Source organism: Nesoenas mayeri, assembly GCF_963082525.1.
Source record: "Nesoenas mayeri genome assembly, chromosome: 7".
Classification (NCBI taxonomy): domain Eukaryota; kingdom Metazoa; phylum Chordata; class Aves; order Columbiformes; family Columbidae; genus Nesoenas; species Nesoenas mayeri.
Window position 1 is genome coordinate 13,752,300 of NC_137551.1, and position 24,376 is coordinate 13,776,675.

Genomic DNA, 24,376 nt, shown 5'->3' on the forward strand with positions numbered 1-24,376 from the left:
ATCCTTTTGCCTCTTCATCAGAGGATTAGAAACACGTATATTCATGTTTTCCGATGCCAAAGAACTTTAAAACAAACAAACAAAAAATCCACAAAAACAAAACAAAAAACAAAAACCCCAAACAAACAAAACAAAACAAACAAACAAACAAACTGTTTAAACAACATACTTACCTGGTAAGCCACTTCCACAGATTTTCCTGATCTCTGTTACCATAGACCTATCTTGGAGAAGCTGCCCAACTCCAGTTGGATTGTTTGAAGTGAAAATAATTCAGATGTCTAGCTAATGTGATTTTGATATTATATTATAAACGCTACAATGCTACTAGCATTCATTCTGCAGAAAAATTCAAGCAGATACATTTCAGTTGCAGTATTTCCTTTTCTGTATTTGTCTGTGTGAATATTGAGCAAATGTATTTCACAGTTTGTTTCCAACTTTTCTGCTCAATTATTCTGTATAAATATTAATATACTTTTAAATACATGACTAAGGAAATTATTTGTCAATACCAGGAAATGACACCAAATAGGTAACGGCTCAGAAGAATGGGTTAAAAACAGGTGTACACATCTTTACAGATCTACTTTTATAGAACATTTTCTAAAATTTTGAAAATGGTGATAGACCCAGCCTCTGACACACTACAGTTAAGCCTTCAGTGACCACCCATGCTGTTGAAATGTTTTGTCCAGTGAGTGAATGGAATGTATACACCATTGACCACATTGGACTTGGAGTTCAGCTCTGAAGTAGATCAAAATGCAGGATTAATTTCAATATCAAAACTTGTCTGGCAACGTTGTTAGAGCTGCACACTCAGTATGTGCCTGGGCCACAAGCTGCCCCCCAGCTGCTGAAAAGGATCATCTTTTTGCTGCAGGTGTCTGGTGGTTTTTGTTTTCCTTTAGGGAATCTTTTTTAGAAGCAACAAAACGCTGCTTATTATTAGTTATCGGATAGCATCAGCGTCGGAAAACATGATCCCGTCCTGAGTGCTGGTCTTTCACTGGGAATCTTCCCTGAAGGTGTCTCCACCCCCCTCATGCACACGCACACCCCTCGCCGCTCCCTCCGCACGTGTGTTCTCGGACATACAGCAGCAGACTATTGGGTTGCTACCAGAGGATGGATTCAGGCGCTTCCCTTCTCCCCCCTTTTTTATATCTTTTTTTTCCCTTTTTTTTTTTTTTTCCCCCCTTCCTTTCCTAGGCTCCGCTTGCCGTAGCATACACCTTCCCGAGGGGTTTGCCTGGATCATTTATTTATCTTGTGCGCATTAAGAAACCACCATTAGGCTTTCGTGGGAGGCGCCTTACTTTCTGCGCGCTAGCCTGCCTCCCTTGCGCTGCGATAGGAATACACAATTGAACAGAAGCTGCAAGCTTGGCAGGAGCTGCCTTCTGCGTGCCTATTTATTTGCCGGATCCGTATCTTTTTTTTGCCGAGTGGGTTATTGCCGTCCCTCTCCAGGGTTTCATCTTAATTTTTTGTGTGTCTGTGGATTTTAAATTTCGCTTTTCGGGAAACCTCGCCGGAGTTTCGATGCCGGGCTGGACTTAGCGCGGGCGCGGAGCCGTGCCTCTTGCCCCCGGGCCCCGCCCGCGGATCGGCCTCCCTGGCCCGGCGCCGGCCGCGGGTTGGCCGCGGGGCCGCGGAGTGGCGGGTGCGCAGCGCCGCGCCGCCGCCTCCCCGCGAAGCAGCCGGGGGATGCTGCTGCGCCGCGGCCCGGCATAGGCAGGAGCCGAGCGGGCGGGGGAGGGAGCGGTGGAAAGGAAGGAAAGACGGAAAGAAAAGATCCCCCAGCCTCGAGGGGAGAGGAAAACGAGGAGAGGCGAGAAGGAGCGTGAATGTGAAGGAATGTGCCTGCCCGCCGCCGGAGCCGCATGCTTGGGATAAAAAGAAAAGAAATCGAGGAGGCTGATTCTTGCGACTCATTACCTGGAGGAAAAAAAAATAGGAAAAGAAAAACCTGTAAGCAGAGGCAGAAGGAGAGCGAAGAGGCTGAAGCAGGCAGCGCCAAAGGACGGCGGATGGCGCGGCCGTCCCGCTGACTCCGCGGCCGCGGGAGGCTGCGCGGGGCGGCGCGGCGCGGGGCACGCCATGCCGGCGGCGTGACTGAGTGGGGCGCTCCCGCCGCCTGCTCCGCTGCGCCGCGCTCCGCTCTCCTCCGCCCCCCTCCGCCGCATGCCGCCGGCAGCCGCGGCGCGCTGATGCCCCAGGGCCGCGGCGGCGCTGCGGACGGCCCCTAGGATGAGCGAGGGGGCTGCCGGCGCCGCGGCGCCCGGGGCGGCGGAGGGAGCAGCGGCGGCGGGGGGCCCGGGCGGGGATGGGGCCGGGGGACCGCCTCGGGAGCTGCGCTGCAGCGACTGCATCGTCTGGAACCGGCAGCAGACGTGGCTGTGCGTAGTGCCCCTCTTCATCGGCTTCATCGGCCTGGGGCTCAGCCTCATGCTGCTCAAGTGGATCGTGGTGGGCTCCGTCAAGGAGTACGTCCCCACCGAGCTGATGGACGCCAAGGGCGTGGGGCAGGACCCCTTCTTCCTCTCCAAGCCCACCGCCCCCCCTCGCGGCGCGGAGACCACCGCCGCCGCCACGCCGCGGCCGCCCAGCCGCGTCAGCCCCCGCCTCACCACGATGAGCCGGGCCCCCCCGCGGCCCCCCGGCACCCGCGGACCGGCGCGGGGCGGCCCGCGGCCCACCGCGGCACGGCACCCCGCCGCGCCCCACACGGCGCCGCCCGCCAGCGGCCCCCCCGGCACCGCCGGCCGCGGCGCCCGGCCGCCGCCCGCCGCCCCCAGCACCCCGCCGCTGCCCGCCTGGCCCACTGCGGCACACGCTACCTCCTCCTACAAGATCTACGTCCACGACTCGGCGCCGTCCTGGACCTTGTCTCCCTTCCAGGAGTCAACCACCACCACACCGGAGGCCAGCACGACCCCCAAAATCCGTAAGTAAAGCCACCGCCCCGCGCCCTCGGGGCGCCCGCGCCTCCCGCTTGTTCGCGTCTACCCGTCAAAATCGACTGTTTGCCCAGTGCCGGCGGGGTCGAGCCGGGGAGATGCTTCGGTCGCAGGCTGCCGCCGCGTCTCAGGGAAACGCGGGGTTCCCGGGCCGCTACTGCCCTGCGGGAGGCTGGAGATCTCCGAAGTTTGCGCTTCTTTTCTCTCTCCCCCCTTACGCCTCTTTCCCCGCCCGGCAAGTTCCCCACTTTCGTGGTGGATCGTGAGGCAGGAGAAGCCATTTGAGGTGACTAGATTTCGCTGTGGTTTTTAGGAAAGATGCAGATCTCTCTTTCCCCTTCCAGGCTGGTCTGCGGAATGTATTTAGGAGATGCTGAGAGGTGTCTGAGCGAGGGGGATAAGTGATGCCCCCTCAGGTAGCGGCGACTTCCAGAAGGGGCAGCGGGGAGAGTGGTCCTCGGGAGCTGCGGGGTGGGTTGTGCCTGTACCTCTCTGCCGGGGAGGGAGTTTGACTTTCACACAATCGCCTCGTTTGAAATAGACGAGATCGGTCTCTGGAAGGATACTTCCTCCGTCCCACCGCCCGGCTCCTGAAGAGCCGCCGCCAACAGCACCAGGAAAGGAGCACAGGGCACCCCGCGAATATGCAGAGACAGCCAAACGCTTTCGTGGCTCCTGCGTGTAGCCACAGCACCGTCTTGCCTTAACTGACTAATTTTTTTAATCAGAGGAGGGGGCTAGTTCCCCAATTGATGCTCGGTGGCTTGCTCTTTCCACTCTCACAGGCACAAACCTAAGAATTCAAGCTAAATCTGAAAATTCATTTGATCTGAGTGCATCAACTTTCAGCTTCTTGTAAAGGTTATTTAGGACAAATGCAGTCCGTGCCAAAAGAACTTCTGTGTGGTGCTGTTTAATGAAATGCTCAATTATACTGTATTATAGTCATCTTCTGTATTTTCTTGGATGCAGCAGAGGAAATGAGAAGCCGTGTGTCCTCCATTAACTCTTTGTTGCTTCTGCTAGGAATGTCAATTGAATCGAATGCTATCACCTGAATAAGCTCAGGGCTCCCCTTTCACATGCTAATATATGGTTATTCTGCTAGAGGATTTTGTTAGCAAGTCGTTTGAACTTTATTTTGTCCATTAAATGTATTTGCTGATGAGCCCTGGGGCAGAAAGTATATGCAGAGTGAGCTGATCTTCTGAATTGACAAAATCAGGAGAAGAACAGCAAATTGGTCATGTATGTGTGGGTGGGTGTGCAGGTGGTGGATCACTGGGAATGATTATGAATAAAACTATCACTAAATCAGAAGGGCAAACAAGACAGTAACTTGCTTCCCCAGTGTCTGCTACAGTAACTGAGAGAAAACCAACCCTTACAGGTGTGTCTGAGCCTGCTTGTTCTGTAGGTACAACCTAAAGAAGCCAGATGTTATTAGAAGAAAAATCTCTCATGGAGCTGAACCCTACTCATTTCACTTAAGTGTAGGGAGCTGTATAGGGTGCTGTTTTAAAAAACAAAACAGCAAAGGGAGCCTGATTTTCAATGTGTATCTCTGTTTTCAAGCCTTGTGTGAACCCAGTATGCTATATGGTGTTTCAAACTGCCATGACCTGTGTGTGTCTGAAATGCTGCTAGGCATGTCAGGTGGGACCTGTCAGGGTCTAAATGCTCCCTTGCAATCCCTTCCTTCTCCCCTTTCTATCTTTTTTTTGGGTATTTAAGAGAAAATCACAGCAATTTCCACCTCTCTATGTTGTCTCCTTGCAAGATATAAAAGGCAAGAATATCCTGATTAATAAATAATGTTCAGCTGGCAGGACTCTGCCCCATGCAAGACACATAAAGGAAGAAGAAAACCCACAATCTTGAAATGTTCCTGGCAGTTGCAGAGTCTCATAACTATTATTTGTTTTAGGGAGACTGCTAATACCTTTTACAGCAGGGTGTTTCCCCTCATTAAATACAGCTTGGTTATAGGATGAAATGCAAGAAGTGCAAATCCAGCAGAAATTGACCCTGTTTGGGCACATTGATAGCAGAGATTATCATTAATGGAAGATTAAATAGATTATGTAAAAAAGGATTTGAATTTGTAGGGCATGTGGAATTTTTTTTTCTTTTGAAGCCTACAGCTGTACTTTCCTGATACGTATAAACATCTCTGAGGATACGTGTCAAATTCTCTGAAGCTGCAGTATCTACTGGAGGAGAGAGGGAGAAGAACTGCAGTCTTACTGCCATGAACTGCTGACATGATGTGACCCCAAAGCAAATGTCTGCATCTGCCACTAATGGCTCTTAGGGAGAAAGGGAATTTTAAAAAAACAAATTCATCCTCATTTCCCAGGGTGAGCTGCATGTTCTTTCTGTGCCCATTGCTCCAGCTGCTCTTGAACTGAAAGTCATGGATCCCACTGCACTGTGTGAATGCAAATCTGACATGACAAATCTGATGTCCTAGCTTTCAAAATAGTGTACATCCTTGTGTGATCTTCTGGCTTGGCAAGGCACTTAGGTGGGAAGTTGTCATAGGTTATTGAACATTTTACAGATTTTAAGAAAAGAAGCAACTGTCTTTATTTATACAGCTTCGTGTTGCAGTTTATTTAGTTGTTTTAACACATAGAAATGGACTCAGAATATGATTTAGGAAAATGGAAGGCAAACTGGGAGTTATTTCTCCAGAAAGCTGGATGATTGCCCACCTGAAATAAATGTTGGTAAAGTCTTTTCTCTGTGTGTGTATTCATCTGAGGAGATGTTGTGAAGTCTCTCTCTTTCTTGTGGGAGTGCATAATGACAATAATTCTTGGTTGTATTTCACTCAAAATCAAGCGATCTGTTAGCTGTTTTGAAAGTTCTTGATGAAGATCCCTCAGGCTCTGACTAAGCAAAAGCCACTTACTCATCAAGTCTTGATCTGTGTCTTGTTGACTGCATGTGTTTCTCATGATCATGCACAGACTACGGCTTTTCAGCATAAGCCTCTTTATCCAGTGCTCAGCATAAAAATCGGCCATTGATTTAGAAGGATAGTCCAGCTTGTAGATCAGGAAAATCAACCAACTGACTGGAACACACCAGTGAGGTTTTGTTTTTATCAAGCCATTAGTTTCATATCTATAGAGTCATGCCCTGATTTTTTCCAATATGCATTTTTTTGTGGTATTCTGAGTTCTTCAGTAATGGTATTGTCTTTAAATTGAGATACTGTACTTATAAGAATGCCTGCGTGAATTCAGCTATGAAATAGCACTGTGGTTTCTCTTGTGTTCATATGACCAAAGGCTAATGCAGAGATCTGAGGTCAGACAGGTGGGGCTCAACTAATGCATAGTAACCAGGGAAAGAGATGTTATGGACCTCTTAATCAATATATCTTGTGAAGTCCAATTGTGACCTTTTATTACGACTCCAGACTGCAGCCTGAGTAGACTTTGATTTCCTGCTAAAGATTTTCTGGTCCAGTCGTTTATCCTAGTCATATCTCTATCTGTTTGTTATGCACGGCATGGGTTCAAGTAACAAGCATCTGGCAGCCAAACTGTTACCAACACTGACATTTTGGTAAAAGCTGTTTGTTTTGTTTTGCACTGACTCAAATATCTTTTTCACATTAAGGATGACACTTAGATGGAACTGCGGGGTTTTCACGAACTGGAGGGTGTTGTGGGAGGTGCCAAACCATAGTAAGACCAGACCTACTCTTCTCAGAGCTCTAAAACATTCTGCCAACGAATGACATGTATCTATGAACATTTTGCATCATGATCATGAGCTGTCATTGAAATCGAGGGGAGCACACGTGACTGTAAAGCACCTGCCTGTAGCATTGACTACGATTAATGTCAGTTATTTGTCAATTTGTAATGCATCAAAAGCTGTTGAATTGGAAAAAAAATACCAAAGTGAACAACTGGGAGTTATAAAAGCATTTGCTCCTTCCTTATTCCCACTTACTTTCTATTCACATACCATGAGTCAATGTACCACAGACATGATTAGGTTTGTGTTTCCCATCTGAAATACTTGTCAACAGGAAGGCTACTGTCAAGATAAAAATAAGAAATACAGAATTGTAGTCACACCACTAAAGTGGAAGTTATTGTGGTTTTATTTTATTTTTCATATTTTACAGCTACAACTTGCTTCATCTGTTTCAATAAAGGTGGATGACACTGGACTTAATTTTATGTTCAACCCACTTAATAGTTAGGAACTGCTGCAGTTATCACTGAATTGATAAGGAAGTGGAGTGCTCAAATGAAAGTCCCTCTCACAAATAGGTACATTGATTCTTTTTAGCTATTCCTCCTGTATGTTCCTTTTATTGAAGTGTTTGTTGGAATCCCATGACCTAGGAGAGTTTTCATAGCACTGGTGTTATGAGAGGAAGGACTATGGCTGAAATTAATCCATGCTGCCTTTTAATGCTGGAGAAAATTCTTTTGGGGGCTATAAGGATTGTCATTACATTGATTTAACCTGTGATCACTGGTAGAAGTAAAGCCTTGCATTTTATTTGGCATATTTTTGTAGCATCTATACAAAGACATTATGTGATATATTATATGTTGACAACAGAATACCATTATTAAATTAAAGTATTGATTCATTGCAAAGTATCATGCTAAAGTAATGTCAGTGGTTTGTCTAAACCCACAGAAAATGGAAATTAAAAATTAAAGCAAAAGACCTGTCTCTATCTACAGTATTGTGTCTAGTGCTGCAGAGCGTTTATCATCTGACTCATTGCTTTGAATCCTTCTGCAAAGTGCAGTAAATACATGGATTGGTATGGATTTGGCTTTGACTTTAACTTCTATAGCTCATGTGGCTTTCAGGAAGTACCTAAAGCACTCTAGTGTTTGGTTTTGCTGATTTATCCCATGACTTGTTTGGAAAGAAACTGCACAAGGAAAGGTGCCTAGTAAAATTGTGTAGGACTACCTACCTGGTCAGACATATAAATAAAAACCAGAGACTTTTACGTGTCTCTGAGCCTGGTGATATCTTTTTGAGATTCTTTGAACAAGTTTGGTATATTCCCAACTTAAATGTGCCCGCATGTGTGTGCACATGCGTGTACTCACACAAAATGCAAGCAGGTATTTGTACATTTGCATGGTACCTGTTTTCAAGGGGCAGGAGGACCTCAAAGCCTGCAGTAACTTCAAGACTAGTCTTTGCCAAGTAAGACAGCTACTTTAGTTGTGGTGCTTGTCCTTCCCGTATGGTTCAGAAAAGAAACCTGGTGGTTTCATTGTAGCTAACTGGACTGAATGCCAAGTTAAAGGGCACCTTTTTCATTTGAAAGTCTCTCTCAATTTCCACTGTGTGGAAGGGATTTGTTGTCACTGTTACTATTAAGAATAGGTACCTTTTTGTTTGTTTGTTTTTGTTCATTACAAGAGTAGACAAAACACAGGAAAAACAGCAAGATACTTTGTGTTATGGAGATGATTTCTTACTCTAAGGGATTTAGAGACTTCGTTCTTGGATTGATACGGTGAGGGTTAGAAGTGTCATTTAATAAGGTGCTCCAGATCAAAACTGGGGCTGTGTTTTCTCATTGCTCAGAGCTAAATTTCCAAGACAGACAGCTCTTAAACCTGCATTTATACTTCTACCTTCCCCATCATACCTAATTTCAAGCCACTCCACTGAGTGAAGTACATCTTCAGTGGAGGGAAGTACCTCCCTGTGAGGGCTGCACAGACGGGCTTGCTGGGCAAGGGCAGCTCTGAGCAGGACAAGGAAGAAGATGAGCTTTCAAATGGCTTCTGGGTAACACACAGAGAAAGTAAATGCACACAGGTGGACAAGTGCTTTTTGAATGGATTTTTACTTTTTAGCTTACAGACTTCTGGGGCCCCTTGTTAAAATGAATTCAATAAGACAAAAATAAATAAAGCAGCCAAGAGGAAAATGAAAATAACAACTGCATTTATAAATTTCAGTGTCATTTTCATGGAAGAAATACCTTAATGGATCAAATCTTTCTGGTGAAATTTGGTGAAAGCAGGAAAAAAATACACTTACTAAATGCTTATTGATAACTGTTTAAATGTCTGTTTCTGAAACTTTATTGGTATGCTAAATATTACTCTAGTAATATTGAAAAATATTGATAAAATAAGTGAAACCTACACAATTCTTCTAGTGTTCCACCTTTTCTGTCCTCCAAGGGCAGAATTTTGCATTTCCAAAGCTGTATTTCTCACGTAGCATCTAAAGAGGACAATCGCATGACCTTCAGGTCTTTTTTACAATATGTTACTCCCGTGTTAGGCGTGTTGTGTTTGCGGGTGTTATTTTGTTGTTGTTGTTTTTTGTTTTTCTTTCCTTTTAAAATTTGAATTAATCTCTTGGCAATTCTAAGGGCCCTGAAGTTGTGTCCCATGCCCACCTGCCCAACTTGTATTTTATGCTCATAGGGAGGATGCTCATTAGCAATGTATATATATTGTTGATGTGGTAGGTCCTCTTTATAGAAAAATCATTAGTATTTTCATCTATATGAAAAGACCTTTCACTGAGGCATTTTGTAACTTTGTTAGCAAAGAACTGGGGAAAAAAATACCTTGTTAGTATTCCATGTAGAAGTACTGAATTAATTAGAGTCTTCTGGTTTTATAATGAGTTTGCTATATGGCCCAGTTTTGCAAACATATAGGCCCACATTAGAGTGTGGGAGTGATGCCTTTTCTCTTTTGTAGAGTTATGCATCTGCAGAATTAAGGTACATTTACGTGAACATCTCTGTGATTAAATCTGTTACTGTGTCTTAGATTGCAACGTGAGTGCTTACAAAACATGCCTGTGTAAACAAGTGTACACCAGCTTTAAAGTGCTGCTTTGTAAGAGTTGTCATCATTATTTAAACATGCTTATTAGAAATTAGTTTCCATTAGTGCATTTTCTTGTGTGTGTGTGTGTGTGTGTTTAGCACTATCATGAAAAATATTAATATGCCATCAGCCTGTTTAGTCTTTGCCTGAAATATGCTCAGTAGTAAAATCTTTGTGTTCTAGGGGACTGTAGTTGCTCAGCTGTAGCCTGTCACAAGGCATGTGGGTTATGAATTTTTTTGCACTTTAATTTTAAACTATTTTCTTACTTGATTTTTTTCATATTATTCTAGAAAATCATGCTTCTGGTTTTGTACAGTTTTACTCTGTATTACTTCCTCAGCTGTGTATATGCCAACACTGACTTTTTCATAAAGCTTATAGACAAAAAATGTTGCCTAAAACGTTAGAGATGGAAGGTTGTGTTTTAAGATGTAGTTACTTTATGAAACCAAAATTATGAAATGATCTTCACATTGTTCATTTTGTAGCATCATTGCTGTTAAAGTTTAAGATTCTAGTTCAGTAGGAACTGAGCCTAGATTGCTGGTTCTTACCAGATAGAGGGGCTGTAGCACTGTGTAACAGCAAACCACTAAATCAGTATTAATAGCAAATAGCTTCTTTTCTGGATCTGATTATTCTTACTGATGTCAGAACTTGTAAAGCAAGCATTTGAGATAAGATGGTGTTATCCTCTTGGAAGGGTTTTGCTCGTCTGTTTTCACTGCAACAACAGGGGTTTTCTCCTAACGTGGTTGGCAAGGAAGGTAGAGAATGTACAATCTAGCCTGCAGTTGCTGTGCTGCTTCTAAATGTAATCAGGATTTTAACAAAACCAAAAGACTTTTATCAAAAAATTTTGCTAACCTATAAAATTGGGCTGCATTGTACAATGCTAATGTTTACTTATGTCTGCCAGTTTAATGCATAGTAAAATAGCATTTCCAATAGTGTGCTCAGAGTGGCTGAGAGCTGTAGCCTGAGTAACACTGTTGAATATTAAAAAAAAAGATGTAGGGAATATTAAAAAAAGATGTAGAGAATCTTTGTTTCCATTCCCCCTATTGGGTTACAGAACAAGTGGTCAGAGAGTTATCATATAGTTATAGTTATAATAGTACTAAGCTATCCCAAAATTTTGACTTGGGATTGATTGTGTAACACTTGCTAAAAACAGTCTATTAAATGTCTTCCAAGGGCATGTGCTTTGTTAGTGTTGTGGGTTTTTTGTGTTTTATTTGTTTGGTTTTGGTGCTGGGTTTTTATTTTCTTGTTTGTTTGTTTAAGAGTAGTGTTATGTGGAGAGGAAATTAATTTTCTTATTCAATCTGTCAGTGAATTTACAAAAGCTAAGCAGAATTTTTGTTTGAAACTTAGAGACAGGCTGCACTGAAACACTATGGTGATTTTTCCTGTCATTTAACAGTATCAAATATGAAGACCTTGCAATGCCAGGGTTCAGTGGGTTCAGGTTCTTAACTGCAGGGATTATTATGATGAGTGTCAGTTCTCCTAATTTAGAAGGGTAGAGGTACTTTTATAATTATTTCATAAGTAGCTAAACCACATTAGTGTTTAGTCTGAAATCTGGCCGAGCTACGTAAGGGTCATAGTGTTGAAGTTCAATCCTCCCTCTTTTTTTTTTTTTTTTTTCTTTTTTTCATATATATCTAAAAAGCCAAAATGCTATGCATAAAAATACACACAACAACGACTTTTTCCTTAAGCAGTTTGGGTTTCTTTTGCTTTTAGATTTCAATCTTTATTTTATAACTTACATTACTGGAGCATATAATACATTTCACTGGGTCAGCTGTTTATAAGACTGTATCTCAGTGTAATGTAGTTGATTGTAATTACTTTCCATCAATCAAAAATCTTAGGAAAATGCAGGTTGCAAATGAAAAAAATTATAAATTGTAGTATCTAACAGGTGAAAATACTCATTGATTGCTGTTTCTGAGTTTATACAATACACACTTTTAAATTCACTGATTATCTCAAAGCAGTGTAGAAATAATACAACCTGCTACTAAACTAACATTTTGCAACAGCTTTTCATAGTGCACATAGGCTCTCTTCCTACCAAAGCTTCTCCATTAAGAGGTTGTGCCTTTGCCTCAACTAACTACTTCTGAGCTGTGAAGATGACAACCTTGATGCTCATAATGATAGTAAAAACAACACAGAAAACACAGTCCAAAGGCTCATTTGTACTGGGGAAGGTGAACATTTGCCACTTGATGATTGCTGTCTGTGTGCCTTAGAGAAGAAGGGTGGTGGCTGGGCAGTGGAGATGACGGGGTGAGCTGCTTCTGTCCTGCACTTCTGCGTGAGAAGCTCTTTAGCACAGTTCAGCCTTATCGGGGGAAGATGCAGCCTTTGCCTTGGCTCTGTCAGCATTAACTGTCCTCCTTGTTCTCTATAAAAGCACAGAGGAAAATAAGTGTTTCTAATACCTTTTCATATCTGAAGCACATTCATTACAGAGGCTTACTTAGTCCTAAATGAAAAGCAAGAATAGTAACTTAATATTTTAGATTGGTTTTAGAAATATCTGCCTGCAATAGGGAATTCTTACAGGTTTTAGTTCTTGCATGACTGGATTTAATCTGAATATATGAAGCTGAAATGTTAGTGTGTGATATGTTTAAAATGGGAAGAAAGAATAGTCTGATATTGTAATTGTTATTTTATAGGAGATTGAAGAGATCACTTGCACATGCTGAATTTCAGTGATTTGGTACACTGCAAGGCTTGATTACATCTTGTGTGTACATATGTTTGAAAAGCTGTCCTCCATTACCTTGGCAGATGTAGGGGATTTGTAGTCAGCCTCAGCTTCAGTACTGTAAGGTACATCTAGAAATGTGAACATACCCAGTTTGAGGAGCTGCTGAGTAATGGCTCCTCATTTCTGATTTGTTTATGTTGCAGATTTTGGAAGCATGAACAGGTATTTACTCAAGTTTGATAATAAATAAAGTACATTAATCCCTGATTTTAGCAATGATCCTGGCTGGTGAGAGATGTACCTGTAGAAAATGAAGTGTATTGGACAGACCTAAGCTAAAAGTCTTTACTGTAAAGAGATTATTATGGGTTGAGTCCTACACTGAGGATAAGGTATGCTAGGTGGTAAAAAGATTAATAATTCTTGTGAGATGTTTTATTTGCATACTGTGAGAATTTTGTCTGTTTAAAAGTAGTGTGAGTTTAATGGGGAGCTTATTTTTAAATGCCTTTAAGAAGATGCTGTAAGACTGTATCTAATTAAATATATTACATTTTAATTATTTAATTAGAGATTCTTCTTCAACCATCCCTTAACATTTAGACACTCTCTTAATATTTTGTAATCCTGTTTCTTAATGCAATCTATATGACAGCACAGACTCTTGGAGTTTTGCTTTAACAAAACTACTTACAACTAAATTTACTATATTTCGTGTAATGAAATAGAATTAGAATCCGAGGAACTCATATGTAACTGAGTATCCTGTGGGAGCTGTAGACTGCTCTGCAGTTCAGTAAGAATCACAGCAAGAAGCAGGATAGACCACAAACAGGAATTACACTGAACATTTTACTTGAGAACTAATAATTAAAGCTTGTTTAAAAATGTAGAGTCCAAACATAATTAAGCTTTTCTAATTATCACCAGGTTTTGGTCCAACTCTGCATTGTCAAGGAGGTAATTAAAAGCTTCTGAGCTGAGCTCTGCATAAAGGAATGTTGGGGTAATCAAAACATATAAATAGAGGAAATAGGAGGATACTAAATTATATATATGTAATACACAGTTTCAATATTAGTTAAGGAAAACAAGTTGATGGAGAAAAAAAAAATATACAAAAAAAACCCAACCCCAAAACCTCAAACATAGTATCAGAAATTCAACATTATTTCATGTCTTTGTTAGTTACTTTGTATAATGATTTCCTACATTACAGAACAAAATAACTTTTCCCACTAGGTGTTGAAAAAGCGCATCCTATAGGGCACAGAAGGAAATACTTTTTGTTAAGACAGCGCTCAGGCTGGAATGAATGTCTGTGCTGCATTGTCAGCTTTGCCCTTCGTTGTTACAACTGAATGAATTATCTTGACTTTCCACTTCTGCCAGAAGAAAAGGTGACTTTGTCAGTGTAGAGCCTTTATAATGGACAGCTGCTACAGAATTACTTCATTTTCACAGTTTCAACTTGCTTATTAGTCTGCAATTCATCCCCAAAAGTTGTTCAAATATCAGTGGAAGTAACAGACCATCGATTATTGTTTACTGGAAGCTACAAGACCAGGAGTGGTCACTTCTTATCCTCAAGCTCAAGTTTTCTTATTTGTGAAATAAAGAGATAGTGAAGAGGTACAGGTGAGAAGTGAGAGCTATGTTGTACTGGATGTTCAAAAAATAATAAGGAAATACACTTAAGTCTCGTTTTTATATTCAGAAGGTATTTGATATCTCTGATTGTGCCATTGGTTATATGTGTGATAATTTTCAATAATTTTTTGCCAGTGAAATATATTAGACTTTAGTATTAAAAAGGGGCAGAAGCTTTCAAATTTTTTAGGTTATTTGAAAGCGTATCTCCAAATAGAGCCAACAGGGGTGTATGTGACAGCAGGGCAAGGCTGTATGTGAGACGCCCTAACAAGCCAGTTACTCTAGTTCATAATTCTTTATTTTTGTCCTGCAGTGAGTTGAATCAGGTTTGAATTTGGGACGCTCATTAGGCCTAAACCTGCCATTATGACAACCCCATTTAGATCATTTTAGCTTAACTTTATAGTCAGTTGTCACTGGGAATTTTTGTCACTACTATGTTTTATATTGCTGTCTTGTTATATTTTAGAACTGAGGTGTTATTGTTGCCATATCTCACATCAAAAGGAAGAAACGCTTTCAGTATGGTGTAGCTTTCTATAGATAGAATCAAAATGCTCTCTGAGTAGGTGGGATCCTTAGCCCAATCCAAACCCAATGAGATAAGTGAGAATAAGTGGGCTCTAGCTAACATTTAAAATAAACAGTTAGGAGTGACTTGCTTAGCCTAGTCTGTTCTGCGTTTGCTCATAGTTTTATTAAATGTAGATATGCTGATCTCTAAGAAAAAAAAAAAATCTGTTCTGAAAATAATAATGGATTTATCAGGGGAGATCTCACATGTAAAATGAGACAAGGTTGGCAGGAGAGGTATTGTAGTAGATCAACTAATACAATTGGAGAAGAACTGGCAAATGCTTTTTCTTGTGTCTCTTTGGTGAGGTGATTTAACTGATTGCCCTTTGACTTTTCAGTCTGCTTTTAATAGTAGGATTCTAACATCAACAAGGTTGTTTGTTGTGTTTTGGGTTTTGTTTGTCTGTTTTTTAGGTAACTGAAAATGTTTTCAGAAATTGAACCTATATGCTTAGCTTTGAAGTGTGAATAGGTGAATGTAAAGCTTGCGAAGTGTTATCTTATTTCCTGATTTATCCTGCTGTTAATTTTGGGGATTAAAAACAATGTCCGTATTAGAGAAACTTACTAAAGGTGGGTAAGAAACTTTATCATTTTAAAATTCTCATACCTTCAGATTGTCTTAGTAGTTTGGAGAAAGTTTTAGTATCATTATTTGTTACTGAAGATTAATGTTGTGTTAATGCCTATAAATAAGACCCCAACACAGACATTCACACTGAAGACTCACTCATGAATTTCAATGCCTATATGAAATGATTTGTTCTGGTGCTTGAAAATATGTTTTGGTAATAGCCTTTTGAATGCCTTTCGGACATTTAATTGCCATTAAGTGGCATAATCTGCTGTTTGGAATGGAGAGCTGGGAGTATTTTGGTTACAAATAGGATAATGAAATGGATTGAAAATGAGGAATAATAAATGAATGGAACTGTGCTATTAACAGCCAGCTTGGGCTTGGCATCCTATTTATGACCGGAGTGTGTGGTGTACACCACCTAAGGTGGGCTGTCTTTTTCCCAGACAATCACAGGCATGACTACAGGTAGTAGTCTGTCTGGGAACTGATCCTATCCCTGCTGACATAGTACTAAAACTATGTTAACTTTAATAGTAGTAGATTAAGCCTGTGGATCTTCATTGGTGACTACTGATGTCAGTGGAAGCTCTGCATGAGGCCTGATATGAGACACAATCAAATTCTCTCAGTCTGGTACAGCTGTGCCTAACTAGAATACCCATTTTACTGGTATCTGTGTAGAAGGTTTTTGACAGGGTTTTAACACTCTGCATTACTCTTAGTGATTTTACTACTCTTGATTTGTAACTCCTATAATCTCATTACATGAACATCAACACCCTAAAGTTTGTGGTTTCAGATGGGTTTACTTTAAAACTAAGATAAAAGTTAAATCTTTCCAAGTAGTAGCCACCTTCCTTTCGACATATTTCAGTTGTGATCATGTGGCAGGGTGATCAGTTGGTAGTCAGATAAGCATTAGTAACAACTACATTATTTTTGTGGGGTTCTCAGTTTGAAGTAGTTGCCTTGGAATTTTATTGATGGTCTGCAAGTCTGTCATTTGTAAAGAAAGCTGGACTGTAAACTTCAGCTCTTAAAAGGAAAAAGTAAGTTAAAAAAATAAAAGTTTGAGATAAATTGTTAAAGTAAGCTAGTACCCATTTTGTAAATCAAGACAGCATTTATAATCCAAACAACCACTGCACTAATCCTGGAGAATGTAATACCTCCTCAGTGACTGTTTTGACCCAATATTTACTCTAATATGAAACATATGGCTTGTGTAGGTAAACTGCTTGTGTCCCAAATGATCCTGCTTGCATCTAGTATTTTTTGGTGAGCTTAATGTAAGAGGTGTGGGTGTTTAGAATTTCCCTTCAGAAGTTTCCATTCAAGAAAAATGTCTATTCTTCAGAAAGTGAAGTCAAACAGTTTCGTAGCTTCAAGTTGAAACAGTTCTACAAGAGCTGGACTTCCAGAGGTTTCAAGGTCAATGCCTAATACGGATTTACGTTTAAAAAAAAAAAAAAAAAAAGATAGAAGTCTCAACCTCTTTATCAAACAGTTCAGATGAAAAAAGAGAAGAAAAAAACCCCACAGAAACCCAAGAAAAACAAACTGAAACAAACCAACAAACCAAACCACATAGTTCTCTGAAGTCCCAGATACTTTCTCTGTACACCATGTGAAATGCCACCAAATGACCGACTTACAGAGACAAGCAGTTGATTGTGTAACTTGTATGCATAGTTGCTGTGAAATGCATCACAGAAAGTGTGATTGTTTTTTTTTTTAGATTATTTTGTAAACACACCTAAGTTTTTTTTTAAAAAAATCACATGGTATATTTGAAGTTTTTGCATGAAAACAAAGTATGATCAAAGCAGGATTTGGTACTGCACGTTTTTTTACATTAACTGTAGTGTTGGGCTTAATCTTGCAATAGTCATGAAATCTAATATACTCAGCTGTATTTGCTTCTCAAAGCATAGACTGTAATAACTATTTAGAAATATCATTGATGGCTTCTGCATAATCTTTTAAATAGGGACACGTAATAGGTATTCACAAGTGATATATTATTTGGAGGACATGGTCTCAATAAACCTAACAGAGTCTGTCTTTCCTCATTCCATTTTTTTTTTTTATATGTGCTATGCTACTTATGCTGTAGTAATGCAGGGAAATTGTGAATGCTCTTTCCAGTGTTCTATGCTGATTCTTCCATTGTTGCTGTTCAGTTAAGCTTTCCAGAAATACCCAGAGAGGATAGCACAGTGGAGATAGGAGCAGAGGTCTTGTGCTCAGAGGGAATGAAAAAGACAGACTTAGAAGCTCAGAAGATCAGAAAAGTCAATGGAACTGTATGTATTGTGAATATTTAGTATGCTTTTTGTAGGCCTAATTTATTATGATAAAACTCCTGCCAGTAGGTGAATTATTGAAGACCTAAAAGGAAATTGCACCATGATGATGCACTCTGCCCACAGTCAGGTGCTACAGTATGGGGTCAGTTCCTTTTGGGCTCTCCAGCAGGATCCTGTAGTATTTCTCCTAGGGATTTCCCTGGGATGGGTGGCACTACTGAGGAAAAAGAAGTAATATGAGCTAGAGAAAGAATGCCACGTATAATGAGTCATTTTGATGAATCTTTTTGATTTCCCCAGCAGAAAGATATCCTAGCCAGCTGAACCTATTGTTTTGCCCATGTTGTCTCTGAACTCTGAGTTGAACAGTTCATTGTCATCAACACCACGCAAGTGCACTGTGCTCCACCACTCCCGAACATCATTGAAAAGCTGCCATGACTCTCAATGAACAGAGAATAGTGGTCCAGAAGATCATGTTCACCATAACAGTCCTCACAAAATTCTTATTTCCCTTTTAGTATTATTTCATCCAAAATGCTAGCTTTCAAAAAACGTATCATGAAGGGCAGCCCTGTCTTTTAAAATTGTACCTAATAAGAAAAGAATTCTAAATCTAGAGTGTCTTGTGTGAATTACTGTGGAAGTCCAATGATGGCATTTGTGACTAAGCTTGTTTCTTACCCTGTAGCATGTGTGTCACCTCAGTTGCCGTTTCTGTGCCATTTGCCATGTTAGAGTCTGCAAACGGCAAAACATAAATTTGATACTTCCTTCCAGTTCAGCAGAGAATAATTCTTCCATGTTCAAAACTTGCTTAAATTTGAGAATTTTTCTTACGGGTCTTTTCTATTCTAGAAAAATTTTCTGAAAGTCTTTGGAGAGATAAATATTTGGAATATCTTGGCCTGCCTTTGTTTGTGCGAGTCAAAGATGTAGTTTGGTATCTGTTTGTGATTATTCATTTTTTCTAGTGTTGTCTTTTTATTGGATTATATTTCTCTCTTTTTGGCAAATGCTTTGAAATCTGCAATGAGCTTTAGAAAGTCATCTTCTAGAACCTTTTCCTGATGCTACTTTTATGCAAGTGCTTCATTTTCTCTATAAGTGGTTCCTACTGGAAATATAAAGTTTGTTGGAGACATTTTTCCATCATGTTCTGTGGTAAAGATCAATGCACAGACATAATTTATTTTATCTGCAGTATCCATAATTGATGCCTGATCTGTTAGTGGAACATGTGATTCTCTCATAGCCTTGCTGTGACTGATACACTTAAATGCCTTATTTATTGCCTTTACCTAATAGCTTTTAAAATTCTCTTTGTTTCCTGAACAATTTGCTCAGGCTAGATTTTATTTTTGAAAGGATGTATAGTCATTTAACTTGCTGTCTTCCTCTGCTGTGTTCTGTCTCTTTCAGGGAGAGGAAAAATTCCATACCTTCCTGGACTAGATTGCAATGTTATTTGAAATTCTTGTATTTCAAATTCTAGGGCTTTCCCACTTCCATTTAGTTTCCTTTCCCACCCCACCCAGCCTCACAAGTTTTTGAAAAGCTTTACCTATTATTTGTAATGGTTATTGTCTTCTTGTCATCCCCCTTTGCTGCCATAACTGAACTGCATCATATTCTCATCATGTTTTGAATCAGCTTCTGTTTTTCTGTGAGATCTGTGTTGAAACTGGTCGCCTGATATTCTTTTTTTCTGTTCCAAGAAGCAGCTGTTTAATGTGCTGAAGATTTGCTGCTAGAAATAACAAAATAATAGACAATAAGAACACAATCACATTTTTCCCCTGTTTACTGTGTTTGGTGATCTTTTAAGTGGCCACAGTGGGGTAGGATTTTCTGTGTTGCATCCATTGGGTGGAAACTTGTCAAGGTATCCATTCTCCTTTGAGTCTTTTCTTACCTTATTTCATGAGGAAGAGTTTGAAGACTTTTTTTTCAGCTTTGACAATGTTTAAGTTCCTGTCTACTGGAGTTTTCACATGATCTTTGCATTTGAGTAATTTTTATATTCTCTTTACACATTGAGAGTGTATTTTGTTACACATGGGGATAAAATATTCGAGAATGACCCTCAGAAATTAATGTTTTCTTATAGAAATACAGATCTGTCTTCTAAATTCTATGTTGTGATTCCTTAAATTACATTATTCGTATGAATACACTGCATAAACATGACATTTTCCTAAGCATTGCATAGTGCTCAAGTAGATGCATTGCTGTTGTCAGCCCGGTTCTGTGCCAGTTCACAGGTGTCTGTGGGTACCTCTGGGGTTTTTTTAGATCTCTCTGCCTGACATCTGAGAGCTGTAACTCCAATTACATGAATGATTTGTTGACTGAGCAGCAGTCAGAGCAGTCTGATTGATGAAGGATCAGTTTCCTGGTGGTTTCTTCCTTCAGAAGACAAGATCCTCATTTGGAGAGAATGCCAAGGGCACTTTGGTAGTTTCCCATGTTTTGCCACTTCTGCACTTTCTTTCCATTACAATATATTGGGTTTACAGCTGCCAAATTTGTCTTCAGCAGACTAAATAATGTCACTGAGATTGCATACTACATAATTCTCTCCTCTCCTCTGTGTATGGAGTGGTTTCTGCCTCAATTCACCTGTAACTGCTTCTTGGTTATATGTAACTTCTTTTGGATACACAGACTGCTACACTTTTACTTTGGAAATCTGTATTTGTGGGTTTATATCTCTAACTTCAATAGAGAAAAAGATTATATTTTTTTTAATGTTTATTCAGATAATTTTTAGTGACCTTTACTTTAGATCAGTATCAGTTACTATAAATCTCTAATGTAATATTAAATTTGGATGGAGGAGATGTGTGTTCCAAATGACAGATGTCTTCAAAAACATTCCATTGTTTTAAAAGGGGCCCATTTTCCACTTAAAAATAAGTTGTCTGGGCTTTATGATTCTTCTTCCCAAGGTATAATTTAAACTCCCCAGAGTATTTCTTTCTATAATTTAGCACCCTTTTGACACTTTCTACTTCTGCATTTAATGTTCTTGCTGTTTTCCAGAAATTATGAGTTAAGTGAATATTTTGATGTACTAAGAAAGAAATACAGTAGGTTGCCATTATTCCTTAGACAGGGTATTAACGAAGCTTTATTTTGATCAGTAAATTTGTAGTGGCTTTATTTTTTCTCCTGAGCAGGTAACTGAGTGAGAAATAACATTATGTTAAAGAAAAAGCCTTTTAGATTTTGTTCACATTACAAAACATTTAGGAGAAGATACAGCAATATTGTATTTAAGAAGGTAATACAGAATGTTAAAAATAGAACATTTTATTGCATATTAAGTAGCACCATATTCTGTTTAATATATTAGTAGGATACATTAATTTTTTTAATTGCACATGTATAACATGTTCCAATATGTATTAATGCATTTGTTTATTTGGAGGTCACATGCAGTAAAACTTCTATACACTGGTTAACTAATTCAGCTAAATTCTGTTTTGTTCTGTATTTAACCACTTTTCTTGGTCATGCAAATAAAACATATCACCACAAGCTATCTACAGTCTTAATAGTGGTTCTGTAGAACTCAGCGTAGGCATCTATCAAGTAAAATAGTCCCTTGCTTGTGTGGTCGTGAGTTAGAACAATGTTAAAATGGTAACATAGAAAGTACAGCATTAGCTGTTTCAACAAGTGTCCTAATCTGTTAAATGTTTCTGAACAAACAGCAATTCCTATTACATTTAGCTCCAGTTATTCGAATCAATCATTGCTGTTAAATATGCCATCTGGATACAGTCTCCATTCCTTTTCTTTCTTTAGTGCAAACATTTTAGTGGCTGTCCCAGGCCACTTATAGCTTTGTACTAACTTCCTAACCAGAGAGAAAATCCCGTTCGCCTATAATAGACACCAAAACTGGGTCCAAAGTTTAAGTACATACTTCTTGATGTATTTCACTAAATAGTGGACACAAAATATATCTGTATTTTTGGATTTGTAAAGGGTTCTGGGACATCGTAAGCTTTTGTATACTCATTTAAAAGGATCTTCAACAATTTGCCCCAAATGGTCTCTGAAAATGGAGAATAGTAGTCATATATTTATCTAATTTGATAAATGTAGCCTATTATTGTTTACCTGTTGAAAAATTATTTTGGTCAACCAATTTGTATGCCAAGTTTTGTTATTTTGCTCTGTAACTTTTCTATTAAGTAGCTTTTTATAGGCTAAAAATGTTATTTTCAGAGTTATTCTGACATAAGATTGCTATTTCCATGGGATGCACTTTAGACAGCAGTGTGTGGCCTCCAACTTTTCTTTTTATTTTCTCTGATCTCATTGATTCACCCAAGTTATATAATTGCAATTCTGTTAACAAAGTATTTGTCACTTTTCTAGTGTGAGGGGTTGTGTGTGGTGGTTTGTTTGTGTTTTTTTTTTTTTTTTTTTTTTAATATTCGTCCCTTTGTATTTTGGAGATCAGTATTTGTGAATTCATGTCATCACAGAATCGGGACCTACAAACTAGTGCCTCACCTTCTCACAGTTTCTTCTTCAGGGGAGGATCAGGTATAATCTGAGCACCTTGTTGCCCAGTGTTTGAGCTTCCACAAAGATCGTTTTATTCTAGTGTTTTGCGATCCTTATTTCTCTTGTTCTTTCTGAGATGCATAAGTAGAATAGATGATGCCTTTTACATTAGTTTAGGATGTTTTAAATTTTTTTTTTAATGGTTTGTAGCCATATGTCTTCTCTACTATGTGGCTGATCATTTCTGTTTAAAGCATCATACCTTGTTTGTCCCAGCTGAAGAACTTTGAGTTTGATCTTTATCTGCAATCGGTATATTTTACCTTTTGGCTCTCACCAGAACTGTAATCAAAAGGCTTCAAGTGAACTATTTCTATGGCACTGGGAAGTAAAAGCTATTGTTTCCTTGAACACCGTATGAGGGAGACATTAATGGTTTTATAGTTATTCAATGAAATTAATATCCCTGTTCTGTATATTTTCCAAGCTTCATAACTGTTTTAGCTTTTCTTAAAATGCTAAGTCAGTCTTAGAATAAACAGAATCAAAGAATGTTATTAATTTATATCAACTTCATACTGGTTTAGCCATAGCCATTTTAGTGGTGCATTCCATAAAATTCTAGGTGAGACAATCAAGATTTTAGTTTCTTTTAACAAGGTGATAAGAATAATCTCTTTTTGTTTTACTGTTTATCTGGAATGATATGAACACTGAAATGTTAATGAATCTACCTCCACCACTTTATAAGCATATTTTTTACCATTTTATAATAGGAGGCCATATTATGAAGCAAAATTGAAACACAATTGGTAGTCTTTTAATTTTTATTAATCTTAAGAGGGATTTTTTTTTTTTTTAATTGTAACAATCCATTCTCCTGTATGGGTAATAGTGTTTTGGGTTGGTTGGTTGGTTTGTTTGTTTTCCACAGCACACAAAGCACAGGAAAGTTTAGACCTGCTGGTGACAATATCCATGAGGTTGATTTATTTTAAACTGGATTTAAAAGCTTCAGTACTTTGTATGATCTCTAATGGGTTATGGGTTTAATAACTCTAAGAAGCATTAAAGACTTGATTTGATGACTTGTTTAATGTTTCTTCCAAGAACAATTTGTAGAGATTAGGATTTGGTGAGATATCATTGGAGGATTAGCAATTGCTTCTTAAGGCAGTCTGAGTTGACAGCTAATGGATAGCTTTCCGTGATAGCTCTTTTATAGTCCACAGCAGCTGGATAAAAATCAATGAGAAAGTGAACATAAGTTTGTTTACCCATTCATTTTGGTTTTAACAGATGAGCTTGGCTGCCATAGTAACTTGCTTAATATGTTGTCCCCATCTATCATGATCTAGATAACCTCAATTAACACACTGATTAATCCTCAAATTCTTCTTCAGTAGTTCCTTTTTTACACAAAGTGAAGGGAAGTGTTCCTGACACATCTGAGTGGACAGTACACGTGCTCATCAATAGCCACATACATAGAGCCTGAAGAAAATCACCTTTTTTCCTCACATTTCCTACCCTCTCTATGTGTAAAGTAAAACTGTAGTTATATTATTTTTTGTATTTGTTTTTTCTTAATCTGTTCTGCATTTTACTATTATTTGAACTTAAAACAAGTAGTTACCTTCAACTCTATTAGTAGCTGGGAATCCCAAAACACTTTTCAAATGTCATCATAAAAATAACAAACATGGTGTAAAAAGGCTTTATTTTTAAAGATTGATTAATGGGAGTGAAAAGAACTATGTAACTGTCAATTATGCAGGACTTTTTGTGAGTAAGCCACGGCCCTCATTTTGCATCTGTTAGTATTCCCACAGGTATAATCTAATTTAAAGATTCTGCTTCTTAACTTCAGCTGTCATATCTGTTGAATATGGACCGGGGGACATCTCTTCCCTTTAAAAGTTAGTGACACAGAAAGAATACAATCCAATGTTTCAGTTGCAATATTTCCACCGTGTATGTAGAGACAAGCATATATTTATTTATTTGTCTATTTATTTAGTGCTGTCACTTTTTAAAGGTGAGAAAAAAAAATCCAATATGTTTGGGAAGAGTCCAATAAAAAGTTTGGTTTTTTTCTTTTTTCCTTAGCAGGAACGAGGTACAGAGCTGTTTCTCTGCAGTAGGCAGGATTAAGAAAAATAAAAAGG

General features: G+C 39.3%; 1 protein-coding gene across 2 annotated transcripts in view; it reads left to right on the forward strand.

Moving 5' to 3' along the window:
- Positions 1 to 1,747: 1,747 nt before the first annotated feature.
- The window catches only part of NRG3 (neuregulin 3), a gene marked incomplete at its 3' end in the record, with an annotated part of 399,953 nt that continues 377,324 nt past the window's right edge, over positions 1,748 to 24,376 (forward strand). For both annotated transcript variants that reach the window (XM_080348152.1, XM_080348153.1), the window contains exon 1: positions 1,748 to 2,953. In XM_080348152.1, the coding sequence (XP_080204278.1) occupies positions 2,257 to 2,953 (697 nt within the window). In that variant the 5' untranslated portion in view covers positions 1,748 to 2,256. The remainder of the gene's footprint in view (positions 2,954 to 24,376) is intronic.